The sequence below is a fragment of the Megachile rotundata genome, chromosome 1 (assembly GCF_050947335.1).
Source record: "Megachile rotundata isolate GNS110a chromosome 1, iyMegRotu1, whole genome shotgun sequence".
In the NCBI taxonomy this organism is placed as follows: Eukaryota; Metazoa; Arthropoda; class Insecta; order Hymenoptera; family Megachilidae; genus Megachile; species Megachile rotundata.
Window position 1 is genome coordinate 8,182,762 of NC_134983.1, and position 25,508 is coordinate 8,208,269.

Genomic DNA, 25,508 nt, shown 5'->3' on the forward strand with positions numbered 1-25,508 from the left:
GGTCTAATCGATTCGTGAAGAAATCAGTGATCAGTGACGGTAGCCCAGTGAATGGTCAGTGCCGGTTAGTGTCTTGCGAGTGTAACGAGTGCGATCGTTCTTCCGTTTTTTTGTTATTTCCTTTAGGGGTAAATCGTGATCGACCGGCGGGAAAGTAGATACACGAGTGAAAGTCGTCGCGAACATTTTCCGAGTTTCGAGAGCGACGGATCAGTCCGCGGGTGATCGCGAGATACGTCTAGGTGATTTTACGCAGTTCGAGATCGCGATCGATCGGTCGTAAATTGCGACTGATGCCGGCTACCTCGCACTCGATGTTCCGGTAGAACGTCGCGTATCGCGAGAAATCGTCGATGATCGTACGTTTCGCAACAGTATCGCGGCCAATCGGCTTCTAGTCCCATCGACTGGGCGATAAAACGCTCTGGCTACGAGGTAGCTAGCCGCCGAATCGACAGTTTATCGATCACGCGATCGAATTCTCGCACAGTTTCGCACTTGCCACGGTAGGAACGGGAAACGAGTCGCTGGAGGATTGGAAATCGGCGAGCGTGGGTCGACACACGGCGCCAACCTGTTGCTCAAGATCACGCGCCTCGTAAGATCGGACTCGTTTCCATTTAGAGGGCTCAGCTCGAAAGTGGCCGGGTATCTTTCGAGAAACGATGCCCCGATCGACAGCCGGGAACTAATCAAACCCAGACGGGGATCGGCACAGAAGAATCCTCTCTTTCGATCAAAGTTACGTTAGTTATAGACGTTTCGAGGCTGTATCAGTTTCCCAGTATCGCGAGAACTTCCCGAGCACCATCCATCATCCTCGTCCCATCGATGCTCGATACCGATTACGTTGCCCTTGGATTCCAGCGTGGATCAATCGAAATAATCGTCGCAGTCACCGCTAATTGAACTACGTTTAATTAACGCGATAGCGCGTGAATAATTACGACGATCGATTACATTCGTTCGTTGTTACCGGAGCGATGCCAGAATAGTCATCGAAGAAAAATGAATGTCAGAACGAAGATCAGTTTTTTCGTGCTGTGGGTCAGCGTGATGCTGCCACTCGCCGTTTCGTCCACGAAAGAGCTTCTCGAATGTCGTGCAAATTTGTCCGCCGCCATCAGAAACGACACCACGTTCATGAAGAAAGTGCGTCAATCGGATTACATTTTCACCGGGAAAATCAAGGAGCTGAGAAATGGCCAGTTGCACGTGCGCGTGAAAAGAGCGATCAAGGGCGTGCTGAACGGCACCCTCGATCTCTCGCTGAACGATACCTGCGATCATTACATACGACGAAGTTACACGGGCATTTTCATGGCGCGACGGGACCACGATGGATACGGCGATACACGACGTTCGAACAAGATCGTGATGCACTTTGGCCCGGTGCCACTTACGCTCGCGAATTTGGACAGGCTCAACGCGGCTGTCAGAGGTGAGTGTGGTACCTGTTTCTCGGTTTCGCGCGTTAATGAGCCGCTTGCTTAATCGGATATGTTGTGACAATGCACCTAAAGCGGTCGCGCCGGCGCATAAAACGTAGGTAAAACTGCCTGTCTATTTAAGTAACGGCAACTGCGTTCGAGAAATTTTTATGACGCTTACCGGACAACTTACTTTCTGCCTAACTTTCGGTTTGCGAGGCAGCGATCTCCGTGAATGTTCGGTAACGTTCGCTATCTTGTTTCAAGAGTGTTCAGCATGCGACGAGCAAGCGTGCTAGTAGAATGACCTACGTTATACGGCAATCAGCCTTGGCTAGCGCTCAAGGCCCCGCTGGACAGTGTGTCGAGACTAGTTGTTGAATTTTAACGCTCCTGTAGAACTGTTCAATGCAAAACGTATGTAGACAGCACATTGTAGGAGTAAATATAACAATGACATGGTTCATTGCTACACGTCATATTGCCCATTGAGCGAACTCCTGTTTACTGAGACTATTGATTATGGTGACGGTATTCCTTTCGATTTTAAAGCACGCTGTGATCAAGTGTTATATTGTTACGCGGGTTGCCACCGTGCATACATTGCATAGTATCGTGCGTTGGATTGTCACGTGTAGTATCATGCGTAGTATTATGACGCATGTAGCATCACGCATGTATTGTCGCATGTAATATCATCATTTGGAGCATCACGCGTTGCATTGTTACGCGGAGTATCACCACGTATTATATCGTCACGCGTAGTATCACCACGTATTATCACATGTAGTATCATCTTATATTGTCATGTGTAGTATCACCTCGTATTGTCATGTGTAGTATCACTTATGTTGCCACGCGTCGTGTTTGGCACGCGTTATATTACCATATTTCGTATTGCTGCGCATTGTCACATGTACACACGTACTTATTTCCTTACATTGAGCCGTATGACCTTTACAGTACCACTCTTTACATTGTCATTTGAATTAATTTTTCACAATGATTTGTGCGTAAATTCATGATATTCCCAATCATCCTACATCACACGTAGTATCACCACGTATTATATTATCATGTGTAGCATCACTTGTTATTATCATGTGTATTATCACCTCGTATTGTTATGTGTAGTATCACTTATGTTGCCACGCGTCGTGTTTGGCACGCGTTATATCACCATATTTCGTATTGCTGCGCATTGTCACATGTACACATGTGCTTATTTCCTTACATTGAGCCATATGACCTTTACAGTACCACTCATATTGCTATTTGAACTAATTTTTCACAATGATTTGTACGTAAATTCGTAACATTTCAATCCTACGGTACAAGAACATACACCCGAATTGAATAGGTTTCACCTAATTCAGCATCTTTAATCTGCTGTAAAATAGATACCAGTTATGTCGCGATATTGTAATACCTGCAAAATGATATCCTTCCGCAATATATCGCCGTTCTAATTGTAAGAAATTTCCGCTGTTGTAGCATCGTCGGTGGCAGTACATATAACTAGAACTGTACTTTATGATTAGAGAAATTAATTGACTGCCTAAAGGCGCCTATAATGCGAGGCGAGTGATTTTCTCAAGCGTTCATAGGCGCCAACAGCGATGAAAAAACGGGAAAAAAGCAGTGCACTGTTCTATCATTAAAGCGTTACAAGGGTCTGGTATATAAAATCAGCTGCTTCACCGATAATTTACGTTGTTCACGGGTACGTTTAAGTTTATATCGATAAAGCAAGTAATAGCGGTTTCGAGTGTCGCCAGGAAGACAAAGCGGTGTCCAGGACTATTAGAGAAATTAATGTAGGAATTATAAGATGAGACTCTGAGATATTGGCTGGTTGGTGTAAAGGGACGAATGATTTATTTAATAAGAAGGGGTTAAACGCGGATCCGACGGCGAGTCGGTTTTTTTTCTCTTTTTCGAAGATCAGCTTACAGGCGAAACAGTCGACGATGTCAACGACGATGGTGTCCCGAGGGACACTTTGACGAATAAAAAGTAGACGTGGTTCCCGCGGGCCACTACAGGTAATTGTTCAATCTTGATAATTTACAATGCTGTATACCGACAACGATATCATTGCCTCCACCGATTCGCCGGACTTTTTACCCCTTTTCTTTTTCCCCTCGACAATTTGCAAGTCGATCGCGTTCACACCGTAACCGTCGTAAAATGTCGCCGATGTTTCTCCGAACGCCGTTGTGTGTAATTAGGCGTTTTTCACGGAGCAGGCCGCGGGCGAAATTCAAATTACTCGAAGCTTTGGTTCGCGCTGTTTGAGCGGCGAAACGTCAATCAACCGATACGGAAGCGCCCGGACAAAATAATGAAAGGGTTTTAATGCCGCTAGGAAAATCGCCATTCCGGTTCGCGCAGAAATGGCGAGTAGCGGACAGGATTGATTAACACGGTTGCTCCTTTCCACGCGTTTTTCATCGTCGGACCCTATCGTTTTTCGCACTGCTCGCGTCAATCCGGCGCCTTGCTAATCATAGTGTCGTTACATTTCTCTACCGTTTAGTCCGAGAGATAATAACTTACCGTTACGGCGGGAATATCTTTGCTTCTGTACGAGTTCTACAGAATGGTGGGAAGCAATTGAATCTATGAATTCTGTATTGGGTAATCGAAATTTTAGAACGATAACGTGACTTCTTTACACATAAAGCAGGATGGATGGGTGACGTTAATTAATTTTTATAGAAGGTATAGATTTATTAAATTTTTGTAAGAAATGACCAAATTATAGCGTAAAAATAAATTAAATCTGATACTATTGTAAGCGTAAAATAAAAGTAAATGTATATTCTGGTAAACTGTAATATAATCGTCGTGCTCACGCCAAGCTGACTCCGAAAAGGACACTTCTAGCACAGAGTAAACCAAAGGTGACACTCTATCGGCACCTTTGATCTCTCCAAAACGCTGTCCCTTTAAATTGGTTGTACAGACGAGCGGGAAATTTAAATCGAGCAAAACTACTTTCATGTCAATCTCTAATAATTTGGAATATATTTGTAATAAATTTTCTGTATATTACTAATATTGTCTGTCGAGGTATTTTTATCAATTTTAAGGCGTTGAAAAGTTGAAAAAGAAAAGAATATACCAAAATGATTGCTCTACAAAATATATTTGAAGCATATGTATTACGGAAATGATTATTACAAATAACTTATAAGAAAATGAAAAACTATATATCACAAGAAATTACAGATGAATGTGTTACAGAGATATGACACAATATTTGTTACAAATAAATTACTGGTGAATATGCAGGTTTAAACTATTCTTTTTCGACCGCCATACTTCTACCCTATGCACATGCGCACCCCCGATTCTTTTGATTTGGGCATTTAAATTGGTTGTGTCCTCTGTCTCTCTCTAGGAGATGGGTTGCCTTGTCTAGTGTCGCCTCTTGTTATATCTGCTCTTTGCTTCTAGTCTTAGGACCCCCTTCGCTAGTCTATCCTGCGAACTGTTTATAGCTTTAAAGTTTCCCTTCAAGGGCCATAGATAAACGCCGATGGTTTACGTGCAACTTTCTAATATACGAAATGTTAGCTTTCGAATTTTCTTAAATTTTCGAGTTTAACATTTTACATAGATACTTGTATAACAGTGTTATACAGTATTACGCTAAATATATGATTTTTTGATACTAAGGTGATGTAATTGACTGTTGATGTACTATCGATACATCATTGATATTTAGCAATATATCATTAATATTAACGTTAAACAATTGATTACGTTAGGTAAAATATATCTATCTTTTTTACAAATAATGATTGATCGTGTAAAGTGAAAAATACAAAGCTCGTAACAAGCAATAGCATATTTCCGTTCTGACTCTATTATACATTCATGAAGTTCTTCGAAGTTATCTTGCAGTTATGAAATTAACGTTTCCTGTTGCTCTTTGCGATATCTTCATCGAACTCCTGGAACAAATACCATCGGAACAAGCTTCTCTTCTTAACCGTTTCCATCTGGAATAGGTATGACACAGATTTCCTCTGGATTAGAATACTTATATGAATTTATAGGTTTCTAAATTTTCATATTCCTCAAATTTTTTAATTTTCGTATTTGAATTTATAAGCTTTTAAGGTTTTTAAATTTTTGAGTTTTCAAGTTTAAACTTTTCAACTTTTCAAACTGAAATTTTTCAATTTCAAAATTTTCTCTCAAATTTTTCTAAATATCTAAGTTCCCTTTCTAGGTTTCCATATTCCTCCATCCTCAAATTCTAAAGTCACCAAACATCTATATTTCGTAATCCCTAGCTCCCTGAATGTCTATACCTCAAATTTCCGTATTTCCAAATTCCTCAATACACAAATCTCTACATTTCTAGATCTTCAAATTCCAATGTCGTTTCAATCCACACTTCCCACATTCCTGAGTCTGCAAATACCTACGTTCTCAAACATCCATGTCCCCAAATTACTAACTCTACAAGTGTCCCCAATCCCAAATTTTTTCACCACCATATTTTACATTCCCACGTGTCTAAATTCTCAAATCTCTAAATTGCAAAATTACCAAGGATCTACGTCTGCATTCTGTAAGTTCCTAAAACTCCCTGTTTCTCAATAAGGTCTATAAATTTCTTCACCTCCAATTTTAAGATCTCAAAATTCTCTGTTACATAACTATATATTCAAAGTCCTATTTCTCCAAATTCCAAATTCCCAAAATCCCTTATCCTTCAACTAAATCTCTAAATTTCTACGTTTCCAAAATTCCTTGCTCCCCAATTAAATTTCTAAACTCCTACGCCCTCCAATTCCAAACTCTCTTAATTCTCTGTTCCCCAACTATATGAGCAAACTCCTCAAATTCCATATTTCCAAAATTCCCTGTTCCCCAAGTACATCTTCGAACTCCCACATCCCCAAATTCCAAGTTCCCAAAATTCCTTATTCTCCACCTAGATCTCCAAACTCCTATGCTCCCGAATTTCCAGTTCCCCAACTAGATCTTCCAATTTCTTCCTGCCCAAATTCCACATTCCCAAACTTCCAAAATCTCCATATCCATCATCCTCCAAATCTCAAGCTCCCCAAATTCCCACGTTACCCACATCCTTCAAAATTTTCAAATATCCTATCCCAGTGTTTATTCCTACACATCCACAAAGCTAACAAGTGAATGTTCTCCATCAGCATATATCTCCCAGAGAAGTACTCGACTCGGTCAAGTACCTCGGTTGTCGGCAAAAACGTTTGCCGACATTGACACAGTTTCCCGCCGCATTATCATTCCTCTTCGACGGCGTATCGTGGGAAACCGCGATGTCGCGTTTTCGCCGCGGAAAATGGCAACCGCTGCTACCTGCGACACCTGGTCCTGCTATACAGCGCTCGCCCACGTTCCTATGTACGCGGGCACGTATGGTCGCGTCACTTGACGCGCGTTTTCAATGCGACAGGCCACGGTATTTCTTGCGTGGACTCTGAAAAGTCGTCGATTCAAGCCGCACGCGAGTTTAGCCGGCGAGCTGCGAGTCACTCGGCTCAGGGGATCAGCATAATACGAGGCCGGCCTACGCGTTTTGCCAAGCTGTGCCAACACCGACACGCCCTGCCTACATTACGCGGACCAGGTGTGCCCGATTTCCAACATTTTTCCTTACCCCTCTTAGTTGACGGGGTTGATTTACGCCCCGCTCATTTTTGACGTGCCGTTCGCCGGACACGTGATATGCAAGGTGCTGAAAAGGTTTCAGGAATTATACGATCGATAGTATTCATTAACGGCGCTACGAGAGAGTGCCGTGCGACACCCATCAATTTGTCATTATAAAGTAATCGATAGAAAAATCTGAAAAAGTGGTGCGTTAATGTTAGGCTGACGACTGTTATCGTTGTAGGCTGTTGTAGGGATAATTGTTGACTCGAATATCGAGAACACGGCTTCTGCGAAACGGCGATATATGGAGAGTCATTTGTTTTAATTGCTTTCTGAGAATACGTGGACGAGGTTTATCATAGAGGGAGGGATATGAATTTGCGAGTTTACGAAGTTGAAAATTGTTGTGCTGAGATCACATGTGTATTGTAATTTGAAAATTTTTGAATTGGGATGTTTTTGAATTTGATATATGGAATTTTGGAAATTGATTTGGAGAGTTGGATGTGTGGAGATTAAGAGATTTGGGAACATGAAGATTTGGAGACTTGGAACTTTAGAAATTTGGAAAATTAGAAATAGAGGAATTCGATAACGTAAGTATTTGGAAATTTAAAAGTTCATTAGTTTGGGAGATTTAAAAATTATGGAATATGTAAATTTTGTCAATTTTGTAATCTAGAAATCTAGGAATCTAGGAAACTGGGAATTTCAAAATCTAGGATTCTACAAATCTAAGAATATAAGAATCTATGAATCTATGAATTTATGAATCTGGGAATCTAGGAACCTAGGAGTCTAGGAATCTAGGAATCTAGGAATCTAGGAATCTAGGAATCTAGGAATCTAGGAATCTAGGAATCTAGGAATCTAGGAATCTAGGAATCTAGGAATCTAGGAATCTAGGAATCTAGGAATCTAGGAATCTAGGAATCTAGGAATCTAGGAATTTAGGAATTTAGAAATTTAGGAATCCAGAGCTTTAGGGATCTAGGGATCTAGGAATCTAGGAATCTAGGAATCTAGGAATCTAGGAACCTAGGAATCTAGGAATCTAGGAATCTAGGAATCTAGGAATCTAGGAATCTAGGAATCTAGGAATCTAGGAATTTAGGAAATCCAGAGCTTTAGGGCTCTAGGGATCTAGGAATCTAGGAATATAGGAATCTAGGAATCTAGGAATCTAGGAATCTAGGAATATAAGAATCTATGAATCTATGAATTTATGAATCTGGGAATCTAGGAACCTAGGAGTCTAGGAATCTAGGAATCTAGGAATCTAGGAATCTAGGAATTTAGAAATTTAGGAATCCAGAGCTTTAGGGATCTAGGGATCTAGGAATCTAGGAATATAGGAATCTAGGAATCTAGGAATCTAGGAATCTAGGAGTCTAGGAATTTAGGAATCTAGGAATCTAGGAATCTAGGAATCTAGGAATCTAGGAATCTAGGAATCTAGGAATCTAGGAATCTAGGAATCTAGGAATCTAGGAATCTAGGAATCTAGGAATCTAGGAATCTAGGAATCTAGGAATCTAGGAATCTAGGAATCTAGGAATCTAGGAATCTAGGAATCTAGGAATTTAGGAATTTAGAAATTTAGGAATCCAGAGCTTTAGGGATCTAGGGATCTAGGAATCTAGGAATCTAGGAATCTAGGAATCTAGGAACCTAGGAATCTAGGAATCTAGGAATCTAGGAATCTAGGAATCTAGGAATCTAGGAATCTAGGAATCTAGGAATTTAGGAAATCCAGAGCTTTAGGGCTCTAGGGATCTAGGAATCTAGGAATATAGGAATCTAGGAATCTAGGAATCTAGGAATCTAGGAATATAAGAATCTATGAATCTATGAATTTATGAATCTGGGAATCTAGGAACCTAGGAGTCTAGGAATCTAGGAATCTAGGAATCTAGGAATCTAGGAATTTAGAAATTTAGGAATCCAGAGCTTTAGGGATCTAGGGATCTAGGAATCTAGGAATATAGGAATCTAGGAATCTAGGAATCTAGGAATCTAGGAGTCTAGGAATCTAGGAATCTAGGAATCTAGGAATCTAGGAATCTAGGAATCTAGGAATCTAGGAATCTAGGAATTTAGGAATTTAGAAATTTAGGAATCCAGAGCTTTAGGGATCTAGGGATCTAGGAATCTAGGAATCTAGGAATCTAGGAATCTAGGAACCTAGGAATCTAGGAATCTAGGAATCTAGGAATCTAGGAATCTAGGAATCTAGGAATCTAGGAATCTAGGAATTTAGGAAATCCAGAGCTTTAGGGCTCTAGGGATCTAGGAATCTAGGAATATAGGAATCTAGGAATCTAGGAATCTAGGAATCTAGGAATATAAGAATCTATGAATCTATGAATTTATGAATCTGGGAATCTAGGAACCTAGGAGTCTAGGAATCTAGGAATCTAGGAATCTAGGAATCTAGGAATTTAGAAATTTAGGAATCCAGAGCTTTAGGGATCTAGGGATCTAGGAATCTAGGAATATAGGAATCTAGGAATCTAGGAATCTAGGAATCTAGGAGTCTAGGAATTTAGGAATCTAGGAATCTAGGAATCTAGGAATCTAGGAATCTAGGAATCTAGGAATCTAGGAATCTAGGAATCTAGGAATCTAGTAATCTAAAAATCTAAAAATCTAAAAATCTAAAAATCTAAAAACCTAAAAGTCTAAAAATCTAAAAATCCAAAAATCAAATGGACCAGAAATCTTCAGGCAACAAATTTCAAAATTTCGACTTTCACAATTTAAAATATATAGTGCATCATGTCCAAAAACGCAATGACTTGCTCGTCCATCTGTTATGTCCACGAACACGCAACTCGTTACCGGAAAACAAGCTCGATAAATAGAACCTAGACAGAAATTTATTATTCATCAGAGCGTTTTTCGTGTTATGTTATCGATATGATAGTGGTCGTGGAAAGTCCATGTTGCACGGTTCGCTTGCAATTTGGAGCACATGGAAATAGCCTGTGCTGGCGCAGAAAGTCATTACCAATGGTCACACCTGGAATTTCATTTGATAAACATTATGCCACTTTAATGAATAGAGAATGGAAGTTTCAAAATTGATATATAGTAGAACAAAATCAATATTCTCTAAAGTATGTGTCGTTTGATTAATTAATTCGGAGTGACCGATTTAATCGAGAGCGTGATTGATACATGAACAAATAGCGGTGTTACGAAGGATATCGACTAATAATACATTCTACTAGTATTAATAATTACGTTTATTGATTTGCTGCCTTCATTAATTAACACGTTGACGGTCGATTTCATTTGCTACTTCAGTGTGTGAACTTTCTTATAACGTTCCTCATCTTTTATCTAACATGTTATTTTCTAATCACAATTTGAAAACTGCTCGTTTTACGAAGTTTATTGTATTGATAAATGGAATTAGAAAATACTTGATCGTCACTAAATTGCAAATCGTAGAATTATTAATTGTCAAGTTCAGAATTTGAACGTTATATAAAATGACTGTGTTTAAAATTTTTATTTATGTAATTTGCTGACGAGTAATCTTTCTATAAGGTATAAACTTTTTTTAAGATATCAAAGGTGTCTATGGAGATCGCTATAGCCGTGAATAACAAAGTGATAGTAATGAATGTTCGGATCTGTAGCGGTGCTTCTGAACACGTGATACATATCTGGCGCAGCGTGTGCAGTTTCGTGCATAGTCATCCTTATATGGGGGTGCAAAGGGGAACAATAGATTTTTCACCTTCTCCCTGTTGTATGAGCGATTGAAAAGAAAGTCGACAATGAATCGTGGATCGGGTTTGCGACTATTGTTACGACCTGCCGCGGCTCTATCAACGTCTAAACGTATACGATTTCAAAACGGTAATTATCCTCGCGCCTACGTGTTACAGTCGCGTATAAAAGCGTCTGGTATGCCATCGATGATTTCCTCGATCGATATCTCGAACGAAACGAAACGGAAGCGAGACACGACCCGCTTCCGAGAGTCTTCAAGCTGTAACCCCGCAAACGCGCCATGAAATTGCTGCGTTGTGAATTATGATATATAGTTTCGAGCCGATTTGAAACGGGTAAACGCATTCCACTTCAGAAACGATTACGGTAGCCTTATATTGCCACGGACGAGATTACAGCAGCGACAATTTCTTGAAATTGGCTATATAAGAAGAGCTGTACTGATGGGGTTTATAATTACGTTTCTATGTATATGATACAACACATACTCATTTCATGTTCATTTCATCAACACATAATTAAGTCATTGCATATATGGCAATTTAATGCACGGTGATATAACGAGTGTCCATAAAACGTGTATACAACGTACGGAATTGTGAGTCGTGGTATAACGAATTACAATTATGATACGTGATGATAGTAGTGAGGGACGCTTATGACGTATGGTGATATAACGCGTGGCAATACAACACGAGGCAATATAACGAAGTGACTTAACGCGTGGCGATAGAAAGTATAAAATTTTAATGCGTGGTGATACAAGTGTGACGATTGCCACGTACGGCGATATAATGCGTGGCAATAAAACATGTGGCGATATAACGTGTGACGATACAACACGAGGCGATAAAATTTTATTGCGATGTAATACAAGTGTGACGATTGCGACGTACGGTGATATAACGCGTGGCGATATAATGCAAGGCGATACAAAGCGTGGAAATATAATGTACGACGTTACAACGTATAGGAACTTAAAACAGTGTGATACAACAAGTGACAATTACGACGCTTGGCTATATGACGCGTGGCAATATAACGCGAGGCGATACAAAGCGTGGCGACATACCGCGAGGCGATACAAAGCGTGGAAATATAATGCATGACATTACAGCATATAATAACTTAAAACACTGTGATATAATAAATGACAATTACGACGCTTGGCAATATGTCGAGTGGCAATATACCGCGAGGTAATGCAACGCGTCGCAATACCGCCTGCCATAATTATAATATAATAAGCTACTATCTAATGTATGATAATTACTCCAAATCGTAGTAACGATTACTAATAGCGTAATTATCAATGAACACGAAAAGAATTTCAATTACGCTAACGATTAGATCGATCGGTAGAAAGGTGCGAATACTTATCGCAAGTATCGTTTTCGCTTGTAACTCAAACGGGACTTAAGTTTCGCGCAGTCCGTGTACCGGTGTTAACTGTCCATCTTCGTGACACGCTACTCTCACAAATCGCTTTCAGCTTGGTCGATAAATTAAATGCAGATCGACTGGTGAGTGCTCGCAATAATTCGCCGTTAGAGGCTGTTAGAGTCTCGAACGCAACAAAGATGCGTGAACACGCTCGCGATTTCTTTTGACAGCCGCGACGATGCGGTCGAAAGCGTATTGGAGCGATGCCGTTCCTGCTCCGCGTAGATCGGTAATTGCAATTTATAACCGTGCCTCTTAATGGCTCGTGTCATTTGTCGTTCGGTGGTGTGCTCGTATCCGATGGAGATCAAAGACAGCCCGTGGTTGGACGTAAAAAATCGGAACCCGTTACTAATCCAATAATCGAACAATCATCCGCGACAGAGGATAAATGTATTACTTTCATCATTCGGGAACGGTAATAGTTGGGTGTCTTTAAGGGTATAAATATTGTGATACGAATTTACTTTGCACGCTCTTTTGGATATAAATTTCTCCTTCGATCGGCTCGAGAATACATAGTCTCCGCGTGTAGACTATATTAATTCTCTGTCCGGGACAATTTATGACATCAGAATTCCATTTTCGAATTAAATATATCCTTCGTAACTTTCGCTACAAGAGTTTCGTAATTCTAGGGTGCAGGTACAGATTATTTCAACACGTTATTAATGAATCAAAATGAATTTTTATATGCTCATACGTTACATGGACATTCGTTGAAATCGTTCGATTGAATTACAGTACCTTTTACATACATTCGACCGATATATTTGTCTAACATGTTGAGATATATTCTTGTACACGTATGTGCAACTTAATTTTTAGTACGTGTACGAGTATGTTCTATGTAACAGTTAGTGTTAAAGTTAGGTTTAAATACAACTATCATTGCAACAACTGTGTAGTATTATACGTTCATCAAAACAAGATCATGATGACATATATGTCATGCAAGGTCATCAAAATCAGTAAAGTGATTATGTTTAACATTTCATAATAAATTAACGGAATTAAAAAAATATTTTAAAATAGTCCCATCCTTCATGAAAAAAACAAAAAAGAATTTAGCTAAATCGGTTCAGTAGTTTCTAAGAAAAAAATTCGTAAGTGAAGCTCATTTTCGCAAAAATGGGTCAAAATTGCAAACTTTGAAAGCTTGTTATTCCTTAACAAATTCGAAACCGGCAAAATGATGACTTAAACCCCCCCTAATTTCACATGGACTACAACATATTTTGATTAGAGCAAAATCGCAGAGGTGACGTCTAAAAGTGATCGATTTTGCGTGGAATGACCCTTCAGTGAATTCCTGAGATTATAGGAAATTACTCCGATTTCTATTCACGCGTGTCACTCCTACAAGTTCGTACGAATTCGGCAACAGTTTCGTATTAAGTCACTCCGACAGGCAAGCCAGCAAAGCGAAGTAAGCCCGCGACTAATTTTTCAGCAGCTCGGCTTACAAAGCGTGCATAATACGCGCCCTCGGTGCATACTCGTGGCTGTGCAATCAGCCGCCTACCCGAACACGAGCAACAAACACGAGGATGCTGGTAAACCGTACCGAGCAACAACCCAACGACTAATCCCTCGGAATCAGCCTCTGTACACACTCTCCGAGGCCTCGCAACGCTGACAGATGCATTAAAGCTCGCGCATTACATGTCGCAATCCCCCTAAGAAATTATTAGAGAAATTTCAGCTGATCGTTCGCCTTTAATAACATTGTTACTTGGACGACATACGTCGAGCCAGCTGTATGTTAATCAGCGATACACTTTTGGAGTCTGTACGTTCGAACAATACATCGTATAAATATTTCTACTTTGTCGGTTTTTCGTGATTTATGACACTGACGGACACCTGTGTTCCATGGTATATTTTTGACACAGTGCTATTCGAATGTCACCAAGTTTATAATTTACGTTTGCCTTTGTATTGCAATTCATGACTAGAGTTTATTTACATATTTCCACGTTATGACATCAATTGACTCGAAAGTGAGAAAACAAGTATTTCTCACTTTTGAATAATAAGATTTTCAGTAATTTTAAGAAATGAAGATTTCTAACTTTGTATCACGAAGGAATAATTAGTCCGTCACTGTCCGCTGTCCATTTAACCGCGACAACTATCTGTTAGCTTGAACATCTCTATTTCTCGCGATCATCATTCTCCTCACGTGTTCACGGTATTTTCTCAAGCGTGTGTTTCAACTCGTTTTCCGTCATCGCGACAGCAAAAAGGTGCTTCCGGATGTGTCAGAAAAGCGATAAATGCTTTTAACGATGCTACCTTGATTCGTCACAGAACAAACAGTTACGAGGAAGAAATTCCATGAACAATGTGGCCGCCCGATAAATCCACGACATTTCGAATTACTTCGAATGATATTTAAGGACTATGGGTCGTTTTCCAATGAACATTGACATAGTGGACGGAACTGCCCCATAAATGTGGGATTCGGTAACGGGCGATTAATTTTGCGTGGTATGAGTGTGTGTGAAACAAAAGAGTGCGAATGCGAAATATATAAAAGCGCGACGGCGTCGAAAGAGAAGTGTTGACCGAACCGTGGAAACTAATTTTGTGTATTTCTTACGGTGAACGACTGAAATTGGAGACGAACACCGGTGAATGACGACATATGCTTAATACGTCGGTGAAAGATCGAATATTTTATTACATTCTTGTACATTCGGACCTTCACCGGTGTATATCGGCAATCACAGATATGCTCTGGTGGAAGTCCAAAAGAGAGGAGCCGACAAAGAAGCGACTGGCTCTCTCCCGCCAAATCCTGTGTTCTGCTGAGAGTCAGTCAGCTTTGTCAATCTTATGCAAACTTTGATACTGCGAGCAACGTTTTTTTAATTTCTTTTTCCAATACCGTAATTTATACTGAATGGATACTGCAGTAAATCGTGATCTCTTTCTTGAAAAGTTAAATGCATTAATTGCGGGTAAACGAGAAGACAATTGTTTTTATTTTTCTCAAGAAAAGTACTCTAAAATACTTTCTGAAGTGGTTTCTACTAAAACTAAGTGCAACATACCTTTCGATTACAGACGATCAAAACGTTTTAAAAATTAATGATGAAAGGAAATTAATTGTACCATTAAAATCAGGGGAAACGAATATACAGTATTATGTTACCAATGAAAAAATTGTTCAGTATACTATATGAAACTCACGCCAGAATAGGCCACGGAGGAAGAACACGTATGCTTAGAATGTACTATGTGTTTTAAATTCTTGGTCTCTCCTCTCAGAAAGAGAGGCGAAAAAGTTACGTCACCCTTGTGACGTTTTATAGCGACTGAATTACGGAGAAGAAAATATAAATCTCCATGTTCAACATTCACCATTAGTGCATGGTGAATGTCGATATTTACCGGTGTAAGTCAGAAATAAGGGTATTTAGCAAATATTTCGGACATACACCAAGCGACTATGTGAATGTCGACATTCACCAGATTTCGGTCTTTCACGGTAACATATTCATTGTTCCTTCCAAATTATTAAATTTCTATTATTACTTTAATCCGTTGTCAAATCTTCTTGCTCCCATCCTACATAAATAGAAAAGGTACGTTTCTCGCTGCATTTGCCCATGACGAAATGGGCCTGGGTCTATGGAATTGCCTCAGGGTATGGATCCAATCTCCAGCAATTTGCTCGTACCCTGCAGGGTAGCTCATTTATTTGAGCAGCAGATGCTCGTGTGGCAATCTACCACCCTCGAATTACTGTTAATTAAAAGATTTCATTCGGTGATATACATATTTCTAGACTTTCTCACGACCAGCTGTTCACACGTTCTTCCCGAAACGGTCAGGCGCCAGTCTCTCGGATGAAAAAAGCCACTTGAGACTCTCCTGTAAGTCTTACGTGTGCATTTTCACGATAAAACGCTACTTGTACAGCTTCGTAGAATTATTTAATCTATCGCTTCTTTTCGTTCCACTTCATGAACTAGTCGTAAGCTTTTTCCTTTGCGGTATTTGATATCGGACACGATTGTGAAATTACATGAATTATTGCTTTGAGAATATTAAATAATCTGGAAATGATATTACTGTAGGTGAAATAACGATTTATTAATTGACAGGTATTTAACACCTTCGTGCAATCTGCAGTTTTATGTTCTTTTATACCTGTTAGGAGATTAGTAACAGTAAATCATGTGTCTTTTACTTGAGAGAAAGTGTGGAAGGTGTGTCGTATTAGTTCAATTTTGTCGCGTTTTTTGCGCGAGAGGCTATGTTTTTACAGTTACGTTATGTTCGTGGGTCTCGAGGGCAAACCTCACACGTGGCAAAAATTTGACGAGTTGACAAGATTGAAAATTAACAAAATTTTATGAAGATGGTCTCGTAACTTGTTCTATATTGTCGTATACAATTTTTTATATTCCCAAACTAATTCTCTAAATTCTCAAACATTCAGATCATTAATCTTCTATATTCTCAAATTTTGTAAATTGTAAATTTTGTAAATTCCAAATTTCGGAATTACTAAATTTTTCAAACTTCAATTTCTAAAATTTTCCAACTTCAAATTCGCAAACTTTAAAATATTTAATTTTCTAGATTTCTGACTTCCAAATTTCTACGTCGACAAATCCCTGAATCCCTAGATGCATAATAATAGAATTTATAATATTAGTTCCTTTATTTGACACTTTATAATGAAGAACATATTGAAAAATTTGTCCAGAACAAAGGATAGACTTTGTTCAGAACAAGGGATCAGTTTAAAAACTAGAATAATTTATTTTAATATGTCTATGGATGAATTTATGAATAATTTGTTTAAATGTTAAGAAAAGATTTTTCCTTTGTTTCTTCCCATAAAAGTTTATGTGGCCGCCACTGCTTAGAACACCCTCCTGCAGCTGACGGCTCGTGTTTTATTTCAAACGAGCCCTTATCTTCCCTCGTATAGTGTTGCTGGCTCACCGTGACACGAAAGACCTTTCTCGTTTTTCCAGTCACCTTCCTTCAGAGGCTACCGATCCTTCATTCGGCCTCGAAGATCGTTGATCAGAACCCTTCGTGCAGTTCCTCGAAGGTCAAGGAGCCATCACCTCACCCACTGCTGTAACCCTTGCTCATAAAGACGTTATTGCTATTCTTATTATTATTACCATCATTATCGGCGTATTATTGTCTCACTTTAAATGCAGCCTCGTGCCGCACGAGAGCTTTGAGTCGTGCCTTCCGGTTTGTACTGATTGCTTGTACCTTTGCTTAGAGTTAGGTTCCTTGAGTGTAATATCTTTTGGTGATATAGTCTTTAGACTTTAGTCTACAGATTTTAGGTTTTAGACAAATTGGACTTCTTTTATGGTTAGTGGATCTTGACACTTCTGGAGAGACACTTTTAATACATATTTCTATTATTGGGGAGATTATGTCATAATGATATGCTTAGGTCATAGGGTGTATGACTTTGTTTGTCTACGTGAGGCTATGTATGTTTATGTATGTCTAAGTATGTCTAAGTATGTCTAAGTATATCTAAGTATGCCTATGTATGTCACGTATGTGTACGTATGTCTATGCAAGTTTATATATGGCTACGTAAATCTACATATGCCTAAGTATATCTATACATACATACATATGTGTCTATGTATGTCTACGTATATCTACATACGCTTATGCATGACTATATATATGTATTCATGTATATTTACATATGTCTATGTATGCCAATGTATGACTACGTATATCCACGTATGTCTACATATGTGTAAGTATTATATATCCATACATACATACATGTCTATGTATGTTAACGTACGTCCGCATATGTCTATGTATGACTACGTATATTTACGTACATTTACATATGTCTATGTATGCCAATATATGACTATGTATATCCACGTATGCCTACATATGTTTGTACATATCTACGCATATCTAAATATACGGACATTTTGATATACAGCAAATATTGTACAATCAATACCAGATGATCAACATCAAATTAAGAATTCGAGACATATAGTAATTCATCGTTGATCTAAATCTAAACAATTCATCAACTTCCTACTGTTGTTCGAAGTATGGCAAGCGGCTGAACCATGGTTCGATACTCTCTGAAATGATTCCACGTTGCACGGTCACGAAAAAGTACATCGTGAGTTACGATTGAACCTTTACCGTTGTTACCGGTCACGGATTTGTTCGCGGTCGATCGGCGAAGGATCTCGACGTAATTTATGAGCTCGAAATCGTATGCTCAGATATAACGATCCAAATACTTTGAATAAGGATATCCATGCAACTTGAAAACCTTCACATTGTCAAATTTTCGTAATTGCAAATGTTTGAAATATCCGAATTTATGAATTTATGGAGTTTGCAAACTTCTATGTCTTCAAATCCTCAAATTAAAAAAATGTATGTATCCATAAATTTTTCAAATTTTTCAAATTTCTCAAGTTTCTCAAGTTTCTCAAATTTTTCAAATTTCTTAAATTCGTGTCTTTGGACTTCGGAGATATAGGAAAATGGGAATATAGGGGCTGTGAGGCGAAGAAAGTTGAACATTTGTGAATTTGTGAATACGTAGACACATATTCTTAAATTTCGCAAATTAATCTCAAAATTTTTGCTGCTCAAAAAATACCTAAAAATCATAGTGATCCGGTTGCCGTATATTCCCTAAGGAAACTAGGCACGCGTACGACGATTGAATCGCCGTGCAGCTCGATCAGAAATCCCGTTGCGGCTTTCGGACACCGTGGTGCGGCAATTAGACAGATCGGAATCTCGTTTTCGCGGCAAGGATCGTTAACGATGCAACGATGGCCATCGCCCGAGGGTGGTGGCCAAGAGTGGTTTTAACGACGATTTTGATGAATTTAGTCGGATTTAATTAGGAGGCGCGTATTTTCGTGCCCCGTTACTTAAGGCCGGCCCCGGGTCCGTGTCGGAGGACCTTAAGAATCGAGTTTTGCATGCCTCGAGGACAAAGCCATAAAATACCAAGCGTAACAGCTTTCAATTACAGGTCCCCGTTCGCGTATGAGCCGCATATGTATACCGAAGCATACCGCTCGTCGGCTCGGCTGTCGGGTACCAGGGGAAAAAAAGGGCACACCGCAAAAACGACGACGAATCGAATTCCCTTGGACCGCTTGAAATTGCTTTTCCTACACCGGTATCTTCGGGTATTTGCTCCTTCGTACGTGACTACCGACGATTAACGACAAATCGGCCCGATCGGTGTATATGTACGCTTCATACCGATACGAACCCTTCATTATGACACATGATCGAACACACCCCGAAACACGTGTTTTGCATTCGTTACCGAACGATTACATTCTTGTGCCTAGCCTGCACCTGCGCACCGACAATGATTGCTTAAAAGTATAGATAAAAAAACTGTAAAATTGTATACATATAAATTGTATAAATATGGAGCAGAAAATCTGCTAGCATTTTCTTTGCAAATATTTATTAGTTGCCTGTAGACTTGCAGACTGCAAGATTTTAAATATTTGTTTGTGGATGAAGCATTGAATGAGGCTTTAGATGTTATGTAATAGCAAAGCAGCATAGTAATATAATAATATACTTGTGCAATCCAACAGTAATGTAATTAACAATATAAGAATGGAAAAATTAAATAAAATAATACACTATAGTAGCATAGTAACACAGTAATATAATAGTATACCTTTGTAATGGTGTAATAAGTAGTATAAGAGTAGTATTACAAGAGTAGTAATAGTACTATAATAGTACAGTGGAACAATATAATACTAGTACAGTACTACAGTAGTATCGTATTGCAACGGAAACATGGAACAGTAAAATACTAGTAAAGATCTAGAGTAGTATGAAAATCGAAGAATGAACAGTAAAATATTAGTAATACAATGGTACAGTGTAATAATTAAAGAGTGGAAATAAAATTATTAATTAGTAGTATAATAGTGATGTATTGAAACAATGGAAGAGTAGCAAACAAGAATACGGAAGTAATAAAAAAAAATGCGTAAAATAAAATATCAAATAATCGAATGCCCACAAAGACCATTCGAATAGCGCACCCGTGTTACATCGCATAAAAATGCGAAACCTATGAACGTTATACATCACGCAATTAGAAGAGTACATGACTCCGACTAACATAGAAAGTTTGTTCAAACGCCAACTAAACATTTTGATCGTCCGATATCGCTGTCCACATCGCTGATTTTCCACGATTATCGCAATGGAAACTGGCTGTCGGTGGTTCATGCGTGATTATAGCATGATGAATTGTCGCCTACGGCGATGGGACATTTTTCCGAGAATAGACGAAGATATTACATCGTGTACGGCGCAGCCGAGCATGATTGGCGTCACCAAGGTTGCCGTAAAGATGCGACGGGTCCGAGGAAACGTTCGCGAAATGGATGAAAAGGGAGAGGAAAAAAAAAGGGAAAAGCGAGTGACGGGTCGTATAGTAATTGGCGATTCATCACGCCGCGACAAGCCACACAGTCCTGCTCACCGTGTTAGCCACTCGTGGAGACACGACGAGCCTTCGCCAGAGGAGAACCCTTGCAGCACTTTGCCGACGAAAACGTTTGATGAAGATAAAACGGCGAAAAAGCAGCCGAGTTGTTTTTCGTCGATGTTTACCTCGGGACATCGCTCCTTCCTCTTTTTGCAACGTCGTAATTATTTCGTAATTACGCGTTCATTATGCGACCAAACAGCTCGGAATTATCTATGCGTGAAAAGACAATTACGTGAAACGACTTTGTTGAATATCACGTCGTTGACGCTTTAGTGCTCGGTTTCGAAGTGTGAAAGGACAGGAGTACTGGAAAATAATCCTCTTGTATCAACTTGAAGTTTAAAGTTCCAAGTGCTAGTTCCAGTAAAAAGTTATTGTACAGTCGTTTTATTGGTATTGTTGGTACAAAATGGTTGAGTGACAATTATAGTTAATTTTTGAACTTTGACTTGTTAGTAGAAAGACCACTTAGTAGGATGACCTTGACAATGTACCTAAAGCATACAACAATAACCTTGATAACATATTTAAAGCATATAATAATAACATACGAAAATGCATATGTGGACTAAATTGTAAAGACATATAACATAGTTGACAACGTTCATACAGACATACAATAAGATACGTTGACACATATGTAAAGACATGTCACATATGTGACACCATCCATAAACACAAGATACGTTCTGAACAAGAATGAAAGAAAGAAACAACGAAAGAGCAAACTATGGCTACATCACAGTCTATCACACACAAAGTATATTTGTGCAAAACAAAATGGACCTCTCAGGGTTGGATTCGTCTTTTAGTGTTCTCCACAGTTTACAAAGAGTAAGGCCACGGAAACGTTACATCTTGATTCTACGAGATGAAAACTGCCGCTTTTTTATATTCCGGCAGGAGGAATTTTAATTTTCTCAAGAAAACAAAAACTGGTTCTTCCAGCTATAGGAGACCGCCGGAAGGAGAGGGATCTGGGTACCATGGCATTCCACCCACTCAAACTTCGGTCGAGGAAGAGTCTCGAACGCGTCTATGACATTTCATCCACTGTTTGGTTTGTTCTTGATGAAAAAAACGAACGACACGTGTCAAAGACAAACACGAGGAAGGTCGAAGAGACTTTTCGAAAGTTCGATGATCGATGGGTGCCTTCCTAGGCGATGACTGGTCGACTTCTATAATTTGTATAATAAATGGAAAATATTCGTCTTCTTTCATTTTATTAGAAAGGTTAACTTCTATACATGAGAACATTCCATCAATTCATTTCAATAATTATTAGACATGTATTCATTTTCATTTATACAAGTTATACTGAATTTTCTGTCAGAATTCATTGCCTATATTTAAAATAGATACTGCTGACTTGGTCCTACATTAACAAAATTCATTTGTTTATTAAATTATTTGATCATTCTATACTTCTATACTGAACTGCAAGTCCCTATATGTTCAATAATTCCACATCGTAATTTTTCATAACGAAACATACAGTCTTTTCATCATCAAAATTTTTCATAACCTAATTCCACATGTTACACGTCATCGCATTTCCCAAAGTAAGCCACCCTCATTACGATTTTCCCTTTGGAATTACAATACAATTCTAATTATACTAATGAAATTGAAGCATTCGATCGTCGCAAATTTCCGATGAAACGACGTCGCATTTCGAGGTCCGATAAAATCCGCCGCGATACGAAACGCCGAGCATCATACACGGGAAACCCGAGTCCTTTGACGATGTTCCGTTATCTGATGTGGCAGATGGCACGGCGAATAAAGGATTCTACTTAGGCGACTGATAAATCATTTCCATATAAGGCGGTAGAAGCGCGGTACACGTTACAGATTCAAATTAAAAGCGTGCTTCTTAAAGGTAACCCGAGCTCCGGGGTCCATTTGGAGCCACGCCGCCGACTCGTGCGCGCCTCTCGAATCCCGAATGAGATATAAAACGTATACCTAATCGGATTCACAACTCGCCAGGATCAGTCGAACCGACCACGCGAGACGATTAAGTGGCTCGCTGATAAGCCAGCCCTTACCAATCAGCTTTACCTGTATCTTTAGATAAGCTAATATCAGCGGTCCTTTTTACCCGGACTAAACGTTTTCTCTGTCAAAGAACCTTCTGCCGATACCGGTCGCGATTTATACGTGCTCTTTCATTCCGACGGGAATTCCTACACCTGTAAATGAAATTTGTCATTCTATGGGGTGTATTCTAGTTATCTAGGAATTTTGATACCTTGGGATTTTGGAATATGGGGATTTTGGGATATGGGGATTTTGGGATATGGGGATTTTGGGATATGGGGATTTTGGGATATGGGGATTTTGGGATATGGAGATTTTGGGATATGGGGATTTTGGGATATGGGGATTTTGGGATATGGGGATTTTGGGATTTGGGAATTTTGGGATTTGGGAATTTTGGGATTTGGGAATTTTGGGATTTGGGAATTTTGGGATTTGGGAATTTTGGAATTTGAGAATTTGGGAATTTGAAAATTTTGCGATTTGGCAATTTTGGGATTCGGAAATTTTGGAATTTAAAAATTTTGGAATTTGAAAATTATGGAATTTGAGAATTTTGGGATGTGGCAATTTTGGGGTTTGAGAATTTTGGAATTTGGCAGTTTTGGGATTTGGGAATTTTGGGATTTGGCAATTTTGGTCTTTGAGAATTTTGGGATTTGGCAATTTTGGAATTTGAGAATTTTGGGATTTCAGAATTTTGCGATTTGGCAATTTTGGGATATAGGAATTTCGGGATATAGGAATTTTGGGGTATGGGGATTTTGAGATATAACAATTTAGGGATATAGGGATTTTGGCATGCAATTATTATGGGATATAGGAGTGTTAGGGCATAGGGATTTCGGGATATAGGAGTTTTGGGGTATAGGGATTTCGGGATTTTGGGACATAAGGATTGTGCAATATAGAAATTTTGGGACAGAGGAATTTCGGAATATAAGAACTTGGAGATGTTGGAATATAAGAATATGAGAATTTGGGGATGTAGGGATTTTGAGATATGGAAGTTTCAGTATGTAGAGATTTTGTTATATAAGAATTCATAAATGTAGGATATAGGAATTATTATCCTGTATATTAAATTATTATAATATTGAATTATTGTTCTATATACATAATAATTATCCTATATGCAGCATATAGGATGTAAGGATCTATGAATTCAGAGATGTAAGGATTTAGGAATATAGAGTTGGTCATATAGGATTTTGTAAATTTATGAATTTCGAGATCTAGGCACTTGAATATTTAGTTTTAGAAATTTAGGGATTCGTTGAGTTTTGAATTTGTTATTAATTATCTGGCTTTGGCTATCTAATAACTCAGAATATAGAAAGATTCATTGATCTAATGATTTCATAACCTAAGAATTCAATGATGTTAGAATTTGAAGATGTATTAATGCATTTTGCAAATTGCATTCTTATAGATATGTAGAGATTCACAGATTTAATAATTCCGACACAAGTATTTAAATTCGGAAATCCAAAAATTACAAAGAACCAAGGATTCTTAAATACCTGAAGGTTTTAAATTCGACTCTCGGTTAATTCTTCCACCGCAGACTACAATCCTCAAGTTCTCATTCTGCCGGATATTAATAAGAAACTTCGTAAGAAACAAAAGCTAATACAAAATCTGTCCTCGCATATTTTTACGGTCGTCCTTTCTACACGCTTGCTTTTCGTTTCTATTCAAGTCGGACGGTTGGTCCTTCTCCACCCACTCCTACTTCCTCTGCGCCTCCCTTCTTCTGTCCGGTATAATAATTAATGACCGTTCCTACGAAGAAGGCGCCGCCACCCAGGCTCGATTCTTCCTGACCGCAGAAAATAATTACGAATTCGAAAACGGTTGTTATTAGTCGAGAATTTTGGCCGTAAGATGTATGAGAAAAACGTGAAACAATGGCGGAGGTTCGTGTGAAAGATAGAATCGTTTAAGGATCGAATATTGTGGAACAGAGATCACAAGCGTCGAGGATCGACGTGACTGAATGAAGGTGTCCCGGCGAACAAGCGTTATCCTGGATGGGTTAAAAATGAGCAGCAACGAAATGTAAGACAGCAGGCAATTAGTAGAGGAAGAAAGGGAAAGGGCACGCTTCGATGCGTCGAGCGGTCGAAAGGGAAGACCTTGAGACTCGAAAATCGATTCACCAAACAAATGACTCGGTTACGCGCTACACATTCCAGCAACGGTTGATCTCTCAGTTTTCTTTTCGACGTTGCTACACGGACTCGGCTCCGCCATTTTAATGGCGCACAAGCTTGACGACACGCACGGAGACGAGCAAATAGAGGACAGGAAAATAAAGCGGACGAAAGGAGACCGCGGACGTGGCGAAAGAAAGGTCTGTTATTATACCGACGTGGACACAGAAAATTGCAGGACGATCAAAGGTGGAAAAGTGAACAAAAAGAGGGCTGAAGAGGTAGAGAACTAAAACCACCACGTGAGAAGGCGTGGTGGGGTGTGGTCAAATTTGTTGGGGGATTGTTGTTTCCTCTAGATTTATCTCTCATAAATTACTTAAAGAAACTTTCGTGTGGCGGACGTGTTCGAATGAGACACATACACTGCCAGGTAATAAAGAGACGTTTTTAGTACATCGGCTCCTTTTGCAGATACGGTTCTATTGTAATTAATTGATC

At 39.1% G+C, this 25,508-nt stretch overlaps 1 protein-coding gene across 4 annotated transcripts in view; it reads left to right on the forward strand.

The window, feature by feature from the left end:
* The window catches only part of LOC100880704 (agrin), a 656,625-nt gene that overhangs the window by 75,157 nt on the left and 555,960 nt on the right, over nt 1-25,508 (forward strand). For 3 of the 4 annotated variants that reach the window (XM_076532494.1, XM_076532499.1, XM_076532502.1), the window contains exon 1: nt 324-1,441. The exons of the other annotated variant lie outside the window; for it this stretch is intronic. In XM_076532494.1, the coding sequence (XP_076388609.1) occupies nt 1,009-1,441 (433 nt within the window). In that variant the 5' untranslated portion in view covers nt 324-1,008. Of the gene's footprint in view, nt 1-323; nt 1,442-25,508 lie in introns of those variants that run through there. 4 annotated transcript variants of the gene reach the window in all.